The 20,839-nt window shown below is 41.4% G+C and overlaps 1 protein-coding gene across 8 annotated transcripts in view; it reads left to right on the forward strand.

The window, feature by feature from the left end:
• Window positions 1-20,839, forward strand: part of DAB1 (DAB adaptor protein 1) — a 419,748-nt gene that overhangs the window by 377,358 nt on the left and 21,551 nt on the right. For 6 of the 8 annotated variants that reach the window (XM_077785334.1, XM_077785332.1, XM_021542209.3 and 3 more), the window contains 5 exons: window positions 4,336-4,467; window positions 5,048-5,167; window positions 5,807-5,845; window positions 7,193-7,258; window positions 11,717-11,776. In XM_077785334.1, coding sequence (XP_077641460.1) covers window positions 4,336-4,467; window positions 5,048-5,167; window positions 5,807-5,845; window positions 7,193-7,258; window positions 11,717-11,776 — 417 coding nt within the window. The remainder of the gene's footprint in view (window positions 1-4,335; window positions 4,468-5,047; window positions 5,168-5,806; window positions 5,846-7,192; window positions 7,259-11,716; window positions 11,777-20,839) is intronic. The other 2 variants (XM_077785335.1, XM_077785336.1) reach the window with 1 other exon arrangement.

Below are 20,839 nucleotides of genomic sequence, written 5' to 3' on the forward strand. Positions count from 1 at the left end.
GTTCCAGAAAACATGAGAAAGTTTGTGATGCAAATGCAATTTATTGATGTGGTTTTCATTTCACTCTGACATTGGAGACTGTTGACTTTTCCTCCAAATTGTGTGTACACAGTCCCACTGAAATGCACTTCCCTCTCGAGGCAGGGGAAGTGGAAGGGTTCACAACTGCTTGAGAGGTATCCATGCACCTTCATGAGTACCAGGGAAAAAAATCTATGTCAGGAAGAGGTTTTTGGGGTTTGGGTGGTGTTTTTTTAGCTGTCTACATACAGGGACTGCTGTTCATCTCTTAAAACTTTCAGCAGTTACAAAACTAGATTTGAATGTAGAGTAGAGAATTCAGGTGTTTCATGTCATGGAATGGTTTGGGTTGGAAGGGGCCTTAAAAGATCACCTAATTCCAACCCTGCTGCCATGGGATGATTACGATGGGGATGAGCAGCTCCACTCCACCTCGTATAGATGCATTTTAAGGGAACAGCAGAGAATCACTGTGGCACAAACACAGCGGTTAAGGGGATGCTTGTGGCGTGTTGTTGTCCCTATGATCCCTGCAAATACCACCCAAAGCAAACAGGAATTGTAAGGAAATGGTCATGAGGGGCATTGGACCAGGTGCTGCATTGTTGAGCCCTGCTAAGGAGCACAGCAGCCTCCTGGGTGCAGTGAAGGAGAACCATCAGTGCCACCCAGGGTTTTCTTGCAGCAGGGAGAGAAAATTAATCTCAGAGCCACTCACGTGTTTTTCAGTTCACTGTTTTCACTACATGTGTTGCAGTAAGTAATGGTCAATGTCCTGTTGCACTTGGGGCTTGCTTGGTGTAAGGCTTTACTATTCATTTTCCTGTTAGGTTCAATTTCTGTGATTTTTTTTTCCATGGTCTTCCTAAAGAGACAGGGCCTGATTTCCTTATGTGCTGCTCAGCAGTCCCAGTTGGAATACAGGAAACTTGCAGCATGGCTGAAAATATGGTCCATTAAGTTATTTTATTATGAATCCATTAAGGACTCTGCAGTTTGGTGGGTAACTGAGGTGTTCAGAGAGTTACACAGGCAAAATGTTTTATTGCTTATTCCATTGTGAATAGTCAGGAATAAGCTTGGTCCATGTGCATCCCACACCCATAGTGGAGCTCCCAGTTGGTCCCAGCTCCCTGAAACCAGGCTCAGTGTGCAGGTGCTCCAGGTGAGAGGCTGTGCAGCCCCAGTCCCTGTGAGACTTGTCCTGGTGGATGTAATACTGTGTGGAACAAGCCTCCTGCTTGTGCTGGGACAGCTTTTCCAGGAGGATTTGCAGCTTGCAGGATATATATATTTTTTTCTTTTTGTTGTGGCTCTTTACACTGTGCCCCAGGCTCCACTAAATAGACAACCTCATTAAAAGAGAAATAGCGATAGTAAAGCAGTGACTTTCTCATGCCATCTAACTCACATTTTTGACATGATTGCTGGACCCTCCAAGTACTTAATTGATTGACTTAATTGATTTAGTGGCACTGGAGGCTACAGCATGGAAATAAAGGGGCAAGATGAGGATAAGGGGTGAAAAAATTTATGATAGGTGCCAAGCAGCCTGAGGGAAATTAGAAATGCTACAGATCTCAGAGGCAGCTAAATCAATTCAGTGTGATGTACAGGGAGTGACCTGGGGGAAGAGGAGAAGCAGGGGATGGAATGGAGAAAAGGAGAGGAAACAATGGCTGGTGGGAGAGACCAGAGTGAACTTAAGGGGAAGAGGAAAGGCAGCAGGCTTGGTGCAGATGGGTATTTTGGACTTTTAACACTAGGCAAAAACTTTAGTGTTTGAATAAAAGATAATAATGCCATCATGTTTAACCTAAAAAAAAGAACTCATGCATCACAAGAACGTCTTGTTACCCACTTTGAGATTTTATCTGTGCTTCCACTTAAAGTCTCCAACATTTGCAGCAGTGACTAAAGTCACAGGAGACCTAAAATAATTTGGAGGCTGTGGATTTTGTTAACAACTGAAACTTAAATGTTAAATTACTTTCTAATCTCTGCAATATGTAATTGACTGTGTTGAACCATAATACAAATTAAGTCTTCTCTATGATTTGGTCTGTCGTGCTGCAGTGCTCCAAAACAATTTGGTACCTCACTTAAGGATTGGTAAATGGTTTGTAGCAGCTCTCAACACGGACAGAGTAAAGACTTCATATAGTGTGATGGAATCCATCAGTATTGGCATACAGGGGTGTCAGAAACATCCCTGAGTTGAGAAATAATTATTTTATGTGCTTCTGGCCATTAGTAAGAGGATTCTGATCTTGCCTCTTACAGTGGTGAATCTCTCCTGACTGCAACAGGAGCCCCATTTCTGCTGTGCTGGAGCAAAAAGTCAGACAGTCAGTAAATAGTGCTTAGAGTGGATCATTGGAATATGTAGAAGGACACATGAGGTGAACTGAGGGCTCTGAAAACACAGATGTGTTTATAGCTACATTTGAGTACAGATGTGTGCGTGCACCACTGCATTTCACATGTGTGCTCTAACTCAGCGTCCCTCAAACAAGGGAAAAGCTCTCCCTAAACGCTCCATCCAGTAAAATACAGAAAAGGATAATTGCAGTCACCTTTACTTAATTTTTATTTCTATTGATACAGTGTGTAAAATGTCATAACCACTGGAAATGTAACGATTTTTGAAAAGAGAATTCCCAAATAAATTGGAGCATCTCCATCTGCTCTCTTACCTTGTGGGTGATACTCTTCCATGGTAGAACACTCTTCCAATTTAATTCCATGAGGAAGGCATCTGATCACAGTTTAATTTCGGTGCAGAGCGCTGCCTGGCAATCAATAAAGCAATGTCAGAGAACTTTGATTTAATAGGAGCCAGAGATAACGTTCCCTGTCATATGCAGAATAGAGAGATGGGAACATTTCATTTCATCCTAACAGATAGCATGTAACTTGGTTTTCAAAAAAACCTAATAAATCAATATCCCTGTATTATCTAAGTAAGATCCCATCATTAATTTTAAACGCTCAACACAGGAGAGTCTTGAAATGCACCTTCAGCCAAGCCATGTTCTGCCTGCAGTCCCTGGCAACACTTAACTCTGCCACGAGCAAGCAATCTTGATACGGGGACATTAAGAGCCATTTACTGTGAAATGAAAATGAAACATGTCCAGTCTTTTGTTTTATATGGAGCCATCCATCTCTTGCAGGCTGCCTCTCCTTTCAGGTGCCACTCCCTGCCCTGCAGCAGCTCGCCCTGCACGCCCTCAGCCTTTTCCCTGCCACGCACAGACCTCTGTCCTCCTTCTGGATTTTAAAACTTTTAACTTCTCTTTCTTAACTCCAAAAATAACTGGTTGTTTAGAGATTGCCTGGATACCATGCTGGTTTTCAAGATGGGCTTTTCTCAAAGCCAGCAGGGATCTGGACCTCCAAAGAATTCCGTGTGAGGCTTTGCCTGCTCTCAGAAATAGCATTATCCCTAGATGATGCAAGAGTAGGTCAATATATCAGAAGGTAGAAATTGAAACTAATAGATTGTTTTAGATAAGCTTTCCAAGGACATCATTTTAAGTGGAAATACTTCTCTGTTACTTCCATAATAAAATGCTGTTTAGTGCAAAGTGAGAAAGATTCTGACACTACAAGAGATGTTTCTAAGAGACTCAGATTCATGTCCTGACTCTGGGCAGAGTTTTGCTCACGCAAATTAAGTCTTTTTATTATTACTATTCACCAAAATAGTATTATTATCTTTTTATTATTACTATTCACCAAAGAGGGCTCTTAAGTAAAATGTGGACTTCTGCATTCAGCATTGATTTCCAGTTGAATAATTACATTTACATTCATTTTCTGAGGAAAATGAGTATTTGGAGCTGTGTTAGTGCTTGAAGTGAAGTCTCTTGCACTGGCTGATGCTGATTTTTGTGGAGATAAAGCAGGACTGGTACTGATTCCTTGAGGTATTGGAGATCTCAGCTGTAGCTCTGCAGAACAGCCTGGCCTACAGGTTTCTGCAGCCCCTGCTTACTTCTGTACCAAGAAATACTGATTCTGTGCCTGGGATGCTATGTAGGTAGTAGCTAGGTAATTAATTTTTTAATTTAATTGTATTTTACTTAAAGATACATCGAAAAATCATCAGTGGAAGCTTTTAGTCAACCTACAAAAGCAAGCCAAATTTGATTAGATTTTGAGCAAAAAAGAGGCTGCAAGAGTTCAGATATTGATGGGTGTTCATATCAGAATGTGTTGGGATCCAGAGAAAGTGGTGAAGGACAAATAATATTGTTTTTTAATCAAACATTCTGATGGATATTGTCTGCTGTTGTTTGTTCTTTTTAGCTACTCCAGCATCACCACGCAGTTCATGAAATTTCCTACATTGCGAAGGATATCACAGACCACCGAGCGTTTGGATACGTGTGTGGAAAGGAGGGAAATCATAGATTTGTGGCAATAAAAACAGCCCAGGCAGTAAGTATCAAATCACTGTCATTTTCTGTCATGTAACTCATCTGAAAAGCCATTTGTAAGGAGCTGCTCAAGAGGCTGGTCTTGGGTTGTTGATGATTGTGCTAGACTGGTCACAAGTGTCTGTGCAGGTCTTAAATAGCAAATTAATGGAACCAGCTTGGGCAAAAGGGAGTGTGTTTCATTGTTCCAAATTTTTTATGATGTGTTTTGTTATAATTAGTTATTGTTTACCTTTCTAGCTGAGCTAGACTGGATGAAGATAAATTTGGTTATGTTCCTATACTCATGGAGATACACATTGTGTGTAGTCTACTGTAATTTCAATGGATGAGAAACCACTAATAAATATGCCTTTACATTCATCCATGTGCCTTTTATATTCATAATGCTTTTTATATTCATAACTATAATTATCATTAATTTTCAAGCGTAGTTAGTTCAGCAGGAATTAACCCAGGCCTGGGTGCCGAGATAGAAATTAATTCTATATTCAGTTTCATTCTGGAGGTGCTCGTCGGTTGGGATAAGAGATGTTTATTTTCCCCTACAGAAATTCTCCACCCTGTTCTTGCCTCCTTAGGCTGAACCTGTAATCCTGGACTTGCGAGACCTGTTTCAGCTCATCTACGAACTGAAACAAAGGGAAGAAATGGAAAAAAAGGCACAAAAGGACAAACAGTGTGAGCAGGCGGTATACCAGGTACACCAATAAGCTTAGACTACTGCCAGAAAAAATTTGGGTTTGGAGTTTCCCCTCCCCCAAGTTGCTCCAGAGAGGCTCTGAGCATCCTCAGCACTTCTGACAGCAGTGGGTTTGAGCAGTGCTGGCTTCCAAAGGACCATCCTGAGCCCAGCCTAGGATGAAACGGAGCTGAAAGCTGTCCCTGGGGTGTGGTGAGCCTGGTTAGCAGCTGGGAATGATCCCTCATTTCCTGCTCAGTGGTTCTTCTCATTCAGAAGGAAAACTTTAAGGAAGGGCCAGTGTTGTAAGTCAGGTTTTAACTATTGTAAGTCAGGTTTTAAGTATTGTAAGTCAGGATTTAAGTGTTGTAAGCCAGGATTTAAGTGTCTCATACTTTAGGGGAGGTTCAATATGCTTCTGAATGTGTGTATTTGAATCAAGTCAAACAAGGTGTAGATTGTTAAAATCGGATGGAACTTGAATAAAGTTACTTTGTACCATAATGTGACTTTATCTGTATCCTAAAGAAAGAAAACTATAAACTTACCTGCCCATTTTGCTTATTCCTTTGCTGTCCTTTAATTTCTGAGTACAGTTCTTTTATCTCTGCTGTTTATGTTCTTTGCTTTTACTGCCTGTCCTCTTACTTTACTGTAGACAATTTTGGAAGAAGATGTAGAAGATCCTGTATACCAGGTAATTTCTGAAGCTGTATGGCCTTGGAGTTTCAGAAATGACTAGATACATGTTATCTAAAATTACAGCCAAAAACTTGAACAAGATGTTTTGAAATTTACTGAGAGAGGTCTTGGGAGAAACCTTTAAAACCTCCACAGGAAGTGGCATATTTAGAGATTAGGCTGTAAGTAATAGCATAATATATCTGTATAGAATGAAATATTTCTGTTGGAGTATAGAAATATTAGATGAAATATGTCATTAATGGTACCTAAATGTGGCTTGTGTATCCAGATTTTAAGTTTCAAAATGAGATTTTTCATAATTTTTTAATACAAACTCAACTGAAAAGGGAGCTACTCTGAGAATTAGGGAAGGTGACGTCTTGTCCTCACAGTACTAAGTTGACAATTTGTTTTTGTTTTCTGTGTAGACAGAGTTTAATTCAGAGGGTGAATATTTGGAAAAAAAAAAAAAAAACCACAAAAAAACCTAACAGTAGCTTTGATGCTGTAACACACTCCCTTGTTGGCGTTTGAGCTATGATTTAATAATAGATCTGAAATTTAAGTCTTGCTCCATCCAAGAAAAATGTCTGGGAGCAAAGATGATTATCAGAAATGTGTCAATATATTCATGTCCAATACCCTGCTGAGTGTGAAGAAGGAAAAGATGTAATTTCATTCTTGTGTTTTTGTGCTGAAACAAAATATGTGATAGTTTACTTTTTTTTTTTTCCTGGGGATTTTGTGTTCTTCCACTTAGGCATATCAGTGGGAGTCACACTGAAAGGATCCAATTCAACCATTAGTGAATATTGAACAGTGCCTAAGGTGCAGCAAGAAAGATGATAAGAGTCAGGATGCCGTAAATTACTGTTCAGCTATTATAATGTCAGGAGTTTTGTGCTGTACTCTTCACAATAAAGCAAGAACCTGAAAATGAAAAAGTGTTGTGCCAGCCTTTTGCCGTGTGGCCTGTTCCACGCACACCAGCCCGTACTCCCAGCTTGGATTTAGCACTTTTATTCATAGATAATAAATATACGTGGAAATAATTGCCATTATGTAAAAGAGGCAAAATTCACGTTGCCTTCAGAAAATTAATATTGGGCCACAGGCAGTCTCCCTGGCGAGGAAGAATTAGGGAGTTGCTCTAATGATCATTAAGAGGAGATTTAGGACTGTTCATGAAATATGAAACAACCTTTCCTGGTGCTTCCCAACAAACCAGTTGTCCTGCTGCCAACCTGTGCTTTGAAGTTGTTTCTTTAAATGCCTGCCTTTGTTTTGACGTGGAATTCCAAACGGCCTTTTTCCCTTCTGTTTCATCTCTGACTGTCCCTCTCTGGCGCTGGTGCCTTAGTACATTGTGTTTGAGGCTGGACACGAGCCCATCCGTGAGCCTGAAACGGAGGAAAACATTTATCAGGTATAAAACCTCTCCCCTCGCTGTTCCCATCGCAACGAGCGCAGAGCGTTTGGTGGGAGTGCATTTCATACATCGCTCGCTTTTACTTTCCATCCATCACCAAAACTGTCTTGGCATCTCATTCTGGTGACATTATCTGCCCAGTCACAATGTGATTTTTCTGTTGTTTGTCATATCAGCTTCTGCGGATTGATATTAACTTTGTCAACTCACAAACTTTTGAGTACACCATATGAGGTGATAAATGGAGATTCTCTTTTTTTTTGCTGTTAATTTTTTGAAATTTTTTTACACCTATTCCGAGAAACATGCTGAAGATGTTTTGTTGGCAGGCCATCCAAGCAATTCCTAGAAATTTCAGTGGTGCTGCTCTTGTTTCTGTCTAACCAAGGAAATCACTGAGCAAAACCTCAGAGCTCTCAAGGGATATTCTCCCAAACCAGGGAAACTATTTTCAGAGTGCATATGTTATGTTAAAGCCCAAGCTTCTCATTCTTCACACTGACAAAAAACTGCATTGAAAGCAATATAAAATAATCTTTTGTCGTTCAATTTATCCTCAAGGGTTCAGTACGAGGTTTATTAAAATATAATGTAATTCATTTTGTATCACATACTAGAGGCAAATCTGAGAATAGACAGAGATCCTTGTGCGCTGTGAGGAAATTGTGATTTGAGGAAATCGTTCAGTGTGGAGGGGAAGGAGTTTCAAGCAGTGATTAAGCATTTCATCCAGCTGGACTAGAGGTTGATCTCCTTATAGGAAAAGATTGTAAGGTAGGCAGGAGCGAGGATAGAACAAAAAGGAAAAAACAAAGGAAAATAATTAAGTAATGAGGAAATGCAGGAAGATAATGGAAAAAATGATAGGCTAGTGTAGCTGTAAGCTAAAATAAAAAGGAGCTGAGTGGGAAAGGGAAATGCAAGTTAAACATTAGAAAATGACATCTTATAGATGCCATCAGAGAGTCATTAATATGAGATTCATTTAATTTCTCCCTGCTGCTCCCTTGGTACCATGCACATTCAAAAATGCAGCTTCTTGCATCTCTGGACCAAGACATGCAAAACTCTCACTCAAGGTGAGAGTCTGCCTAAGGCTGAACATTTTCAGTGCTGAAAGTTTGACTATTCTCAGCAAATGTTAAAAAAATTGCTAGTCTAGTTGTCAGGTTTGTGCTAGAAACAAGGATCCCATGAGAACTAGATTTGAGGGGAAAAATGGTGATTGTTCATCAAAGTGTGGAGCTTTTAGTGACACTTCAAAGAATTACTGGTGGAAGGAGGCAAAATGGGTCTGTTGCTCTCAGTGTTTGTAGATCTTCCAGCAATCCTTGGTGGGTAGGGAAGAAGTTGGAACTGTGTTCTGAGGAATAGCCCAGAAGACTGCAGGACTCCTTGGAGAGTTTCTTTTCCATAAAATGGAAATAGAAGGTGAAAAGCTGGTAGTGAGGCCATGTCTCAGCTCAAGGTACTGCTCTTGCAGTCCTCCAAGTCACCAGAGAGTTGCTCAAGGTTTTATTTGGCAGCATCTGGATGCGATGAAGTGTTTCCTCCCACAGTGGTCACAGAAGACACCTGTGATTAATGTCCCATACTCTGCATCTTCACAGTCTAGCATTCTCCTCTGTGTTTACTTCAGGCACTGCACTACCTGAGTACAGCAAATGCTGGGGAGTTAGGAGTCATTTTTTGGTCTCTGTAATTGATGGGTCCCAGACTGGTCCATAGCCACGAGCTTCCCAGCTCCCACAGCTTCCTGAGCTCTTGGCTTCCACAAACATGGGTCTCCATGCCTTAGATTTTACACTCATATCACTGAAAATTATTTCTCTTACAAGATCTTGGTAGTCTCAGAACCATCAGGCTACTGTTAAAAACAAAATTGAGAAAGACCCTGTTTTATATTTTTTGTGCTTTAGGTTGATTGGTTGAGTTTTCTTTTTTTTTTTCTCTTTTAAATTTGATGTATATTTGTGGCAGCTTCTATGATTTACTGTGAAGCCTTTCCCATAGCAGACATTGCTAAACATATATCTGCTCAGTAACCTCACACAGCCTTGCTTCAGCCTCACCAAACCTTTCTGCTGGTGCTGCTCTGGCTTTTCATTTGCTGGCATGCAACAAATTCACTTCTCTCTTGGTGGAAGAGATTCCCACCTCGTGGGGAATTGCAGATGAAAGATAATGTGCAGAAAGTGACAATTTCTATTTCTTTTTAGCATAATAGAGGTCACAACTTTCTTTTTAAGCATTCTTTCTCTGTCTGTCACCTTTCTTTGATACATTACCCCAAAGAGTGTCTGTGTCTGCTCTTCTAATATTATCTATGTATGTTGCTGTAATTTGTTAGGCAAGGAGTCAATCACTGAGCACATACCAGCCCTCAGGTTGCTTAACAGCAGCTCCTCTGCTGCCTGGTGCTCTGGAGAGGCGGAGATGGGATTTTGGGAGGTGGTTTGGTGTTTGTGTGGCAGCCCTGGTCTCTGTGGGAGAGGCAAGTTGTGCTCCGTGAGGAGCTGACAATCTGAGATTGGGGTTTTAGGATTGTGATGCTTTTATTGCTGCAAGATGCAAAGGCATCCAGATGGTTCACAGCCTGTCACAGAGACAGAGCTGACAGCAGAAATAGTGCTGGTACCTCTTTCTGGTGCTGCTAATCAAAGGAAAAACAGCAATTCCTTGCAGCCCCCAGAGTAAGCAGAGATGCAAACAAATGTGGTGGTGCACAGCAAGAAAAGGCAGCAGGTCAGGGAGCACTGAGTTGGGAGGGAGAAATGGTTTTCAGGAGAGTTCCTCTGTCTTCATATGAGATGCAAGGAGCTCTTTGAGTATAAATTGGAGTAGAAAAAGGGGGATTGACAATGCAGGGAAATGCACTGTCAGATCTAGATGTAGGTGCAAATTGGGATGACTTCCTAGAAAGGTTGGAAGGAGGAAGAGGAGAATGGGTGACAGGGAAAGATTTTGGAGAAAACAGAAAAAAATGCACACTAATGAAAGTTTAGAAACAGTTTATCTTTCCATATTTCCCCTCCTTCTGTGAAGACCCAGCTTTGCAGTGACTTCCTAAATTGACCATTCCTGGTTCCTGCTCTCACACTGGCACCTCCAGCTCTCTCTTTCCAGACTCTTACTGCCATGGCACTGAATTTTTACCAGTTTCACATATTTAAATGTGATACTGGCTTTGCTGGAAGTGGCCAGAGAAAACCAAGGATGGGAATAGAAGAGCTCTTCCACAAAGTTCATTCAGTTTCTCTGAGAGTTCCTGACCAGCTCTTCAATGTGCACGGAGTTCAAACCACAGAGTTTCTTGTGAGGGCTGTGATGGGGTGAAAGAACAGTAGGGACAACAGTACAGAGAGGCTTTTATACAGAATATTATACGGAATAATAAATGATAGCATATCTCAATGAATAAGTAACATTTCTTCAGCTTCCCCTAGACCAGTCTGAGTTTGATATCAGAACCTTAAGATACTTGTCTTTGAAAACAGAAAGATCATAATTTTATAATATTTGCAATATCATCTCTTGACCTGTGAGGTTTCATTGCTGTCTGAAGTGTAACTTCTGTACTCAGAATGCCTTGTTTGGTGGAAGAGCACCACTGATTAGAACAGGTTATTGTCCTTTTTACTTTTGTCATTTTCAATGGACACCTACTGCTTCCAGGGAGGAAAGGAAATATAATCAGAAATTATAAATATGCAAACAAGTGGTCCTTGGGCAAGCACAGCCCAGTACAACAAAGCAGCTGAGTCTGCATGAGCAGGTTATAAATCCCCCGGGTATAAATCATGACTGATGGCTCAACTAAAGGCTCACACAAAGTTTTAAGTGCATTGTCCCCTGCCCATCTCTCCTGTGTCAGGCTTCAGGAGGCTGTAATTCCTTAGGAAAATTGGAGCGTTATAACCAAGTATTTCATAGAGCAGCCACAAGGCCCCATCACTGCACTATTGGGACTCTTCTTAGATGATTAAATTAATTGTGAGGAAGAAATCTGACACAAGGTAAAACATCTCTTACCCTCACCTTGGTAACTCTGCTCTGTGTCTCTTCATCTGGGGAGATGATGCACTCACCTGACCATAACTTCCATTGCACATCTCTAACCCCCAAGTTAAAGGAAAAAACAACCATTTAAGTAGGAAGGAGCTCCAAGTACACCTGGACTTCATGGAACCAGAATGATCTGAGAATGGGAATCTCCTTTCTGAACACTGCTGGGCTGTCGAAAATTCAGATAGGTGTTTTATTTCTTCAGTATTTTCTCCATTAATGGTCCTACTTGGATAAGAAGGGAATCATCCTCAATTTCATTAGCATTAAAAATTAGTATTAAATAAACTACTCATTTAGGTACACCCTGTGCATAAATAGCAGTTGCTCTTCACAGTTTTTCATCCAATCTGCTTTTGTAGTGACCTCAGTTTTCCTTTGCTGTTTCAGGTTCCTACCAGCCAAAAGAAAGAAGGTGTTTATGATGTGCCAAAAAGTCAACCTGTAAGTGTAAGTATCTCCCCCACTTATACACAGTAAAGGAAGTGAGGTTTTTAGCTTCTGTGGCTTTTATTACTGTCTGTAACACTTGATACATTCATCATGGTGTGATTTTCGTCAGTGATACGTTATGGGCTGGTGCGGACTGTGGTGTCACTTACATCCATCTCATTCATTGCTTGAATCTCCTTTCTGTCTTTTCTAACTCATTTTTAGGCAAGTCACCATTTGTAAATGTGTTATTTGTGGTTAGGGGTTGACAGTAAGCCTTCTGCCTGTTAATGCTTGAGGTGCTGCCTGGTTTTGAAGGGTTCCTCTGGTACCCAAATGTCTATTATTTCTGTAGTACTCCAAGTATGCTGGAAACTAAGCTTAATTCAGCTGAATTTTTTCTGTGCTCTGCCTTGTGTGTCCAGGAAAATATAAAAAAAATAGGGGTAATATGCTGTTGTAGCTAAAAAACACCACTTCCATTCTGTGTATTGGCGTTTTGAAAAGGTGAAGCATTTCTTCCCAAAATGTGTAAAGAATGGTAACAAGTGATGGGGAGAAGTGACAGATGCCTTAGAACAAGGTGTGGGTTTGCTGAAGGATGGGTTATGCTGTTCAATATAAATTTGTGCTATAAATGCCTCAAGAAATAGGATTGCTTTGGCTACACAAAAAATTAGTATTTCTGAGGATCTGTGTGAGAGTGGAGAAAAACTAAGGAAAAGAATTTCAGTGTAATATAAGCATGGGGAAGATGCCTGTGTTCACGAGGAGACTTTGTACCAGGATGTGGTGACTTGCACAGCGACCAAGATGTGGAATAAAAAAATTAAAAATGCTGTAGAGGGGCTGGATGGGGACCTGGACTGTGACTTCTGGGCTTTGCACAACCCAACAAAAAAACCCTGCCAGAAGTATTTCACCATAGGCCAGCAGGAGATGGGAGGCATCTTAATGTTGCCTGCAAAAATCTGGTGAAATAACTCACATTGCATCACTGATTGAGGTATTTGTGGGTATAGAGCAGCTGTTGATTTTTCACTTACTTTTTGTGTAGTTTTTCATTTACTTCAGTGGTACAATTTCTCTGCTGTGCTTTTCCTATGACTCTTTTATTATCCCTTCAGTGATGCTTCAATTTCACTCAGGGTACAGTGTGTAATTTAGGTTGTTGTAGTGAGACTGGGTGTGCAGTACTTGTAATAATTTGCAGACAGTCTGGTACTCCTCTGTCCTGTAAATAACAGATGTGAGATATAGGACTCATGGAACCTACTCTGTAATCATCAAATACATTTAATCTGCCATCTCCATCAGGCTAGGTGCACCTTTTTTTTTTTCTTTCTTTTTTATTTTTTTTTTTTTTGCTAGTTCATGGTTAAATTTAAAGGGATTAAAGCTTTTTCTCTAATCAACTTCTGTGCATTAATTAATGAAGAACAGGAGAAGAGGAGAAAAGAGATAGCTGAGATCCTGTTTCACCTTTTTATATTAGTATGTATTAAAAGAAAAAGAGCAATAGCTCTTAAAATTAGCAATTTAATATTCCACTGCCCATCTGATTTATTGCTCACCCTTCCACATGTGAGACTCTCTGTCATTGAGACACTTGCCATAATTTTGTTTTCAATTTATAGCTGTCATTATTATATAAACCTCTAAAATTCAATCTGAGGGCAAATAATCAAGCTCATGTACCTGGTTTAAACATGTAAGGACACTTCTTTTATTGGGAGGTCTTGCTTTCAGTAATTTCATAATGGATGAATGAAGTGAGAAACTTCTTTGTGGCTCCTGATGGGTTTCAGGCACCGTGAATTCTCTCTGCTGATGATACATTCAGCTCTTTATAGCAGTGCATCAAGTTTTGGTTGAATTCAGATTGAATTGCCCACAGTCCCTGGACAGAGGTGGAGTTTCCATCTTGGGATTGTTTTCCTCTGGTGTGTTCCCAGGCAGGTTTAGTGTCTGAACTGGAAAGTGAGGGATATTGAAGCAGTCATCCCTCTGTTCTCCAGCCTTGTCTCTGTGTATCCAGTGGAGAGAATTGGCCACTTCTCAGGTGGGATTGGCCTTGCTCCAGTGGGAGAAGTCCCTGCCTATGGAAGGGGGTTGGTATGAAATGATCTTCAAGGCCCCTTCCAACCCAAACCATTCAGTAATTCTCTGATTCTGTGAGGTTCCTCCTGTCTGTGTGACATGTCCCTCTCAGATGGAAACAAAGATACATCTGCACGTGGTTCTTTTGTGGCTGCAGATGAATTTTAATGACCTGCAGCTATGATGGCTTCTGAACTTTGGGCTTAGGTGGTGTAAGATCCACCACAGTGTATAGGCTTGAGGGCAGAATCCCCATTTCAGAGGCTGCTTTGAAACTGGACAGTGTAATTCAGTAAAGATTTTCAGTAAGATACAGCTTCCGAAGGCACCAGAACCATTTGGGCAAATATTTCTCCATGCATATGGGATCCCACTGAGGCAGGAGGTGTGAAGCATCTCCCTGGTGGTGCCAGGGAGGAGCAGGAGAGTTCAAAATTGTGTATTCATGTACTTAACAATGCTGTGCCATGGTGTGAGGCCATTTGTCAGCGGGTGTCAAAGTGCTTTATAGCCTGGCTCCTCATGATCTCTGATATCAAATAATGTAAATACAGAGCCAATGAGGCAGAAAGGAATGAGCCTCACATCCCAGGATTGGAACGGACCCACTGAACTCAATTATCAGCAGTGGCTGCTTGCCAAGTCACTGCTCTGACATTGGGATGGAAAGATTGCTTACTCAATGGAATTCTTGTGCTTCCCCACCTCTCTGCTGCATCCCTTCCCAGCAAATACTGCTCTCCCATGGTTTTCCTCTGCTGGGTGTGCAGCTGAGCTCCAGACACACTCTTTCCCTGGAATTCAGTTCCCTCCCAATACCTCTTCCTTCCTCTGTATTAACTCACACTTCATGATTCGTTATTATTTTCTCTCTGCTCTGTCCTTGGACCAATTCTCCCATTCCCCATTCACTGAGAGTAGACATCAAGACAAAGAAAACAGGCTTACCCTAAATTCTTCTGTTAAGTGGTGCATGCTCCACTTAGAAATTCTAGTTCTGTGTGTGAAATTAACTGTTCTAAAAAAATGAAAATGTTTAATGATCTCTTTTTGTCATAATTTCCCTTCGTCTCCCCATTAAACATCCACATCAAGTTCTACCTGTCACGGTGTTTTCAGTAATGAGAATCAGACTGTAAAATACCCTTCACAGAGACTGTCAGTCACGTCACAATAAAACCTTCTCATCAAAATGTCTAAAATATCTGCTTAACAATTTTGTGAAGGCTTTCAAACAACTCATCTCGCTGCTGTGTAAAGATGCAAGGCATCAGAGGTGGTGCCTTGCAATGCAGGCATTTGGCTGGTGCCAGCTGCGTGGGGAATATCCAACCAGGCTGGAACAGAAGGGACAAATTCCAGTCTCTAAGGACACGGTGTGGGAGGAGCAGATGAAGCTGGACCTGAGCACACTGGGGTTTAGAAGGCACAAGAGCTGCCTGGTGGTTCTGGTGTGTTTGGGAAGGCTCAGCTGTGATTCTGGCTGGGATTGCAGTGCCATTCCCACGTCTGGCTTCTCCTGAAGTTTGCATCAGTGGCTTTGCGGGAACAATTTGCAGGCTGGTGATGTTGACTTCAGCCTCCACAGTCAGGCTGCCAGGATCAGATTCTCCGAGATGAGGAGAAAGGGATTGCACAGTCCTGGTCTCTGGCCATCTGTGCTGGGAAAACTTCCAGTTTTATTTACATTTGCTGAAACCTGTGTTCAAATGTCCTGACTTAGTCACACCCAGTTAAAACCCCATGAGGTTTAATAGTGCAGTGTGGGACATGCATTTTTAGCAGGTACAGCTACTTGTTGCAAAACTGGGAAATATATTAGTTTGTTGGGAGAATGTCTTGTGGCTTGGGTTGATGATTTGGTTGAGCCTTTGTTTTTTAGCCAGAATCATAGAATGGAAATCATAAAATGATTTGGATTGGAAGGAATCTTAAAGATCTTCTGTTTCAGCCCCCTGCCATGCACAGGGACACCTTTCACTAGACCAGGTTGCTCCAAGCCCCATCCAACCATTTTTAGGGGTTTTTTTTTGAGCTATCTTTTATGGGATATTTTCTGGTTTATTCTTTAATGAAAACTTCAATGGAGGTTTCAAACAGGAAGCAGAAGCCAGGTCGTCCTCTCTAATCTTTCCAGTTTATAACATCGTCAACTTAAAGTGATGAAGTTCCTTCATGTGTGTTAAGTAAATGGTTTATATGTAATCTAACACTTGAGCTCAAAGTTAAAGGCATTTTAAACAAAACTTGAAAAATTGTTTTTGCACTACCAGGTAAAGCAACACAATTCAGAAAGCTGCTAACCTGGATTCAGAGTCTTGATTTCCAGCAATCAGGAGGGGCTGGGTGTTAGAATTAATCCATTGTTAATGTATAGACAAGTAGAGATAAAGATCCTTCTGAGCATTGAAAATCTGCCCATGCAAACTTCATGTTTCAGACCATCCCTGATTTTATATCTGGCATGTCAAATAGCAGGTTTTAATAGTGAAGGAATGCTGTTTCACAGACAGGAATAAAATGTCCTAATTTAATCGTTCTTTTACACCATATGGATATTGTGGGCCTCATTTTAAGCTGATTTTAACCTGTAGGAGTTGTCCTGCTAGCAGGTTTTCCATCCTGCATGGGTAATACCATCCCCCCAATATGATCCTAAACGCTGCTCCACCAGCAGAATGATTACATGCTGTCAAAGCTTTGAGTTCACGTCTCATGCCACACTTTAGGATTTTGGGACATAATCACATCATGTGGGGAAGCTGAAATGCAGCAGTGCTGCCCATGGTCAGTTTGTAACTGTTCTCTGTGCTGTTCAAACAGCAAGAAGAAAAAACAAAATTAAAAAACCCCAAAGATGCAGGCTTTGCCTCAGTGACAGAGTTTTCTTGATGGATATGGGGCACATGGGTGCTGCCATGCTTGGATTTGTGGTTTTAATCCAGAACTTGGGCAATATAAATTAATGGTAAACATTTCAGTGGTCCCTCACAGTTACGCATGTGTATTAAAGGCTTCATGTGTATTTGCATTCCTAAACTTCCCTGGGTGCCTAGGTGCTTTTTTTGGGTAATATTCTGCACCTTTTGATATTCTTCAAAGTGGAGAAAATAGTGTAATTGAACCATAAATGGACCTCATTGATTGTGGCACAAAATTCTGTCACATATAGTGAATTTTTATATTTTATTTAATATGACCCATGCAGATTTTTTCTGGAAGAAGCTGATACATAAAATTGACAGCAAACCTTGTGTTGATTCACTACTTTTGGATTTGTTCAGAGTCTTACAGCTCAGAGTAATTTGTTAAAATGTTTATTTACAACCAGCTTTCTAAGTAGTGAAGTTTGCAGCTTTACCTGATCTGCATCACTTTATGCCTGAAATTGTATCATTTGCACAATGTGGGGTTGAATCTTTGCAGGTTCATTGGGTGCTACCCTACATTATTTGATACAGAAATACAGAGGTTTTGGCTTTTTTGCCTGCTGAAACTCATGGGTTTTCAAAGTTTGGAAAGCACCATGATGAAGAAGGTATTTAGTAATGAAGATAGAAATAACTTATTTCTGAAGCTTTGTCGAGTTGCAATCTCCTGTTGTTTTGAAAAGCAATAGATATACATGTCAAAGAGTGCCTTGCAAGGATTTTAAGTAATAAATATGAGGTTGTGCTTTATTCCTTTCCTGTTAACTTTATTCCCTGCAAGCATCCTGGCTCAGTCCAGAAGTGGAATTTGGCTCCCACATGGAAGTCTGGGTTCTCATCATCTCTTGTGTCTCCCACAGTTAAAGGAAGCCACCCCTTGTCCCCAGGCTGTGATCCTGACATGAAAGGACTCAACTTTCCCTGTCCTGGGACCTTGGCACCAGCAGCCTCAGTGCCTGGGAAGTTTGATTATCTTGGGAATGTGTAGCCTGGGAGCAGTGTGGGCCTGGCTTCAAGCTGGAGTCACTCTGGAGGTCTCTTGATTTATTAGAGTCTGTCAGAGAAAAGTGATAATTGAAGCATTTTAAATAGCATTTCCTATAAGAGTAAATACCCCAAGTATACAGGGAATTCAGAATTAAGTTCCCTGCAAATGAAGAGCAAATAAACAAATGAGTAAGCGTCTGTTTTGATCATATGAAGAGTTCCTTAATTTAAGGGAAGCTATCGAGCAACAGTGGAGCAATTCAATTCCCTCAACATGCCTCAGTAATCTGGGATGTCAATTATATCCAACAGTCCCAATTCTTCAGCTGTGCAGGACTGACTAACAGGATGTTTAACCAGCACATCCAGGGCTTCCCAGTCACCAAAGAAAAGGAACTGGGCAGCTGGGGAATGCAGTGAAGCTCAAGGCTGCCCTGTAATTGGGCACATCACACCCAGGACTTGTGGCTTCAGGAGAATTCTCTGAAGGAGAATGGTTGTGACCACTAATTCAGAGTTACCCTGTGAAACTGCAAAGAGGAACTTGAAACAGGAGAAATCCCACATCCCATGGGATTCAGAGCACTGGATTTTTACCCTGTGCAGTGTCAGATGCCCAAAATGCCTGGATTTTGGATAAAAATCCATCAGTGGTTTTATGGCAGCCCATGTTGCTGACATGGCCTGTACTGGTTGGGAATTGCCTCCATCACTGGAAATGTTCAAGGCCAGGCTGGATGGGGCTCTGAACAGCCTGATCTGGTGGAAGGTGTCCCTGCTCATGGCAGGGGGTGGAACTGGATGAGCTTTAAGGTCCCTTCCACCCCAAACCATTCTTGATTCCACAATGAAATGTTCACAGCAGCCTTAAAATGGAAGGATTGTGCTCAACTGTACCTCTGTAAATCTAGGTTGGTGACAGCAATCTCTGACTGGGTAAGTTTGTGGCATATGAGGATCTTTAGGATCTTCAGGAAGCTGGAGATTGCAAAGACATTGACAATTTTTTCTTGACACACATTCTTCTGTGTATTCTCTTTAATTGGGAAGTAATTGAGCAATTCTTTGTTGAGTTCCATGCCGCTTCATTAATTCAGCAATAGTTTTACAGGAAAACAATGTCTGTAGGATGTTTTTGGGATGGCTCAACCTAGCAGACATGGTTTGACTGATGATGGGTTTAGTGACAATGCTGACATGCTCCTTCACTGCGGTTTTAATTGTTTTTCTAGAATGAGTTGTGGCTAATTAGCAAACTGCTTGCAGCTCATGGAGCTTGTAGCAATATCAACAGTTGTGATGTAAGGTGCAAACAACTGGGGCTTTGCTGAGCTGCAGTAACTATTTGAACCATCAGAAAAGTTATTTGTCATAGCCAAATCCTTTACATGTTCAACTGAAACAAGATAGGAAATCTTTAGTTTGACCAACCGTTTGACTTGGCATTAGACTGCCCTGTAAAATCCATGTCAGAAGAGGGGAATTGGAGATGCAGAGAGGCTGTGCTTGGGTGACTCCTCTTTTGTCTGCTGAGCTGTGTGGTATAGCCCTCACCCTGAGTACAAGAAACCGAGTGTAAACCCCTCAGCTGCCTTAAAAGAGTTGAAAAGCTAATACCCAGCTCAAAGGTTAATTACTAATTGCTGCTTATTTGCTATATTTAGTATTCTTCGTACTCTTTTTTCTTACTGAGCTGTGTAGTAGAGTACAAGTTAATTACCACATTTTTTTTTCGTGCTCTTAAGCACCATCTTTGCTCCATTCTGAGATTGCAAAACCACGTTTTGTGAGATGCTACTTTCATCATCTTGTTTGCAAAAGTACAGCAGTATTAAGCAGGTTTTCTCGTGCCATATGTCAGCATAGATCCCTTGCTGCTGGTGAAAAACAGACTGAGTAACAGAAGTTGGATATTCTGTCTTGGTATGTGTATGGGAGTGAAAGAAGAAGGTGCTTCACACTCATGTGAGCACAGGAGCCCTGTTTGAGATGTCCCTTTAAAATTCTGATCTTCTGCATTGTTTAGAAAATATGTTTTTCAGAGGACTTGGTGATCAGAGAGAGTACTGGAGTGGAAGTGAGTCAGTTTTATGTGGTTTATGAAAGCTGTAGCTCACTTGTCTTTTATCCTTATGGGTGCCTCCCAGTTCAGGATATTCTGTGATTACCATTGCTTGTGCACTCTGGAGTTTTCTCCAGCTCCTGGATAATAAGTTGCTTTTTAGTGAATAGTAAAAAGCGTCATGAGGTATGGGAATCCAGAGCTTCCCTCTGGCTGCCCTGGAAGGTCTGGGACCCTGGCAGGGCTCAGGAACCCCCCTGGACAGAGCCCCAGAGACACTGGCTGTGATCTCTGTCCATGGAAAAGAGTTTTCAATCTTACAGGATGAATTACCAGCTCTGAGTGTTTCATATAAGTAATAATTAAGTGTGGCACGGGTGCAAAAGGAAAATTGTAGGATTATAGATTAGGGGTCCAAAGGGGACAAGATGGAGGAAATTGGGTGTGTCTTGTCCTTTTTCTTCTTCTTCATGCCCTCCATGTCTCACTGTGGTGTTGGCATTTTTCTGTTGGTTCAGGCTGGGGACACACTGTCCAACGTAGGTGACAGATATTGGCACGTTATTGTAAATCCAGCCCAGGGAGTTTCTGGTATTTAATGTTTGTAACATCCCACTGAGGGCAGAGCCCCACACGCTGCCCTGCAGGACAGAGCTGGGCAGGGCAGCAGAACATGTGAGAGATAAACAGAATAAACAACCTGGAAACCAGCACAGACCAATTATGGCTTTGATTTGGCAGCGGGGCTGACAGACAGAGACTTTCTACAATCTCAGAATTATCAATACCTCAGATTCCAACAACGAGGAATTCTGCTACCAGCTTGATGTTGTTTAAACTGTGCCTGGCTTGGAGTGGTGCTGCTGCTTTAAGGACCAGATTTACATATTTTGTGTTTGAAAGATTTACAGGATATCTCACCTGCCTGTGCAGGAAGATGGAGCATTCATGACAGATTTAATGTCACTGGGCTACAAGGATTAATTGTCCTTCCTCCGCCCC

This window comes from Lonchura striata, chromosome 9 (genome assembly GCF_046129695.1).
Source record: "Lonchura striata isolate bLonStr1 chromosome 9, bLonStr1.mat, whole genome shotgun sequence".
Lineage (NCBI taxonomy): Eukaryota > Metazoa > Chordata > Aves > Passeriformes > Estrildidae > Lonchura > Lonchura striata.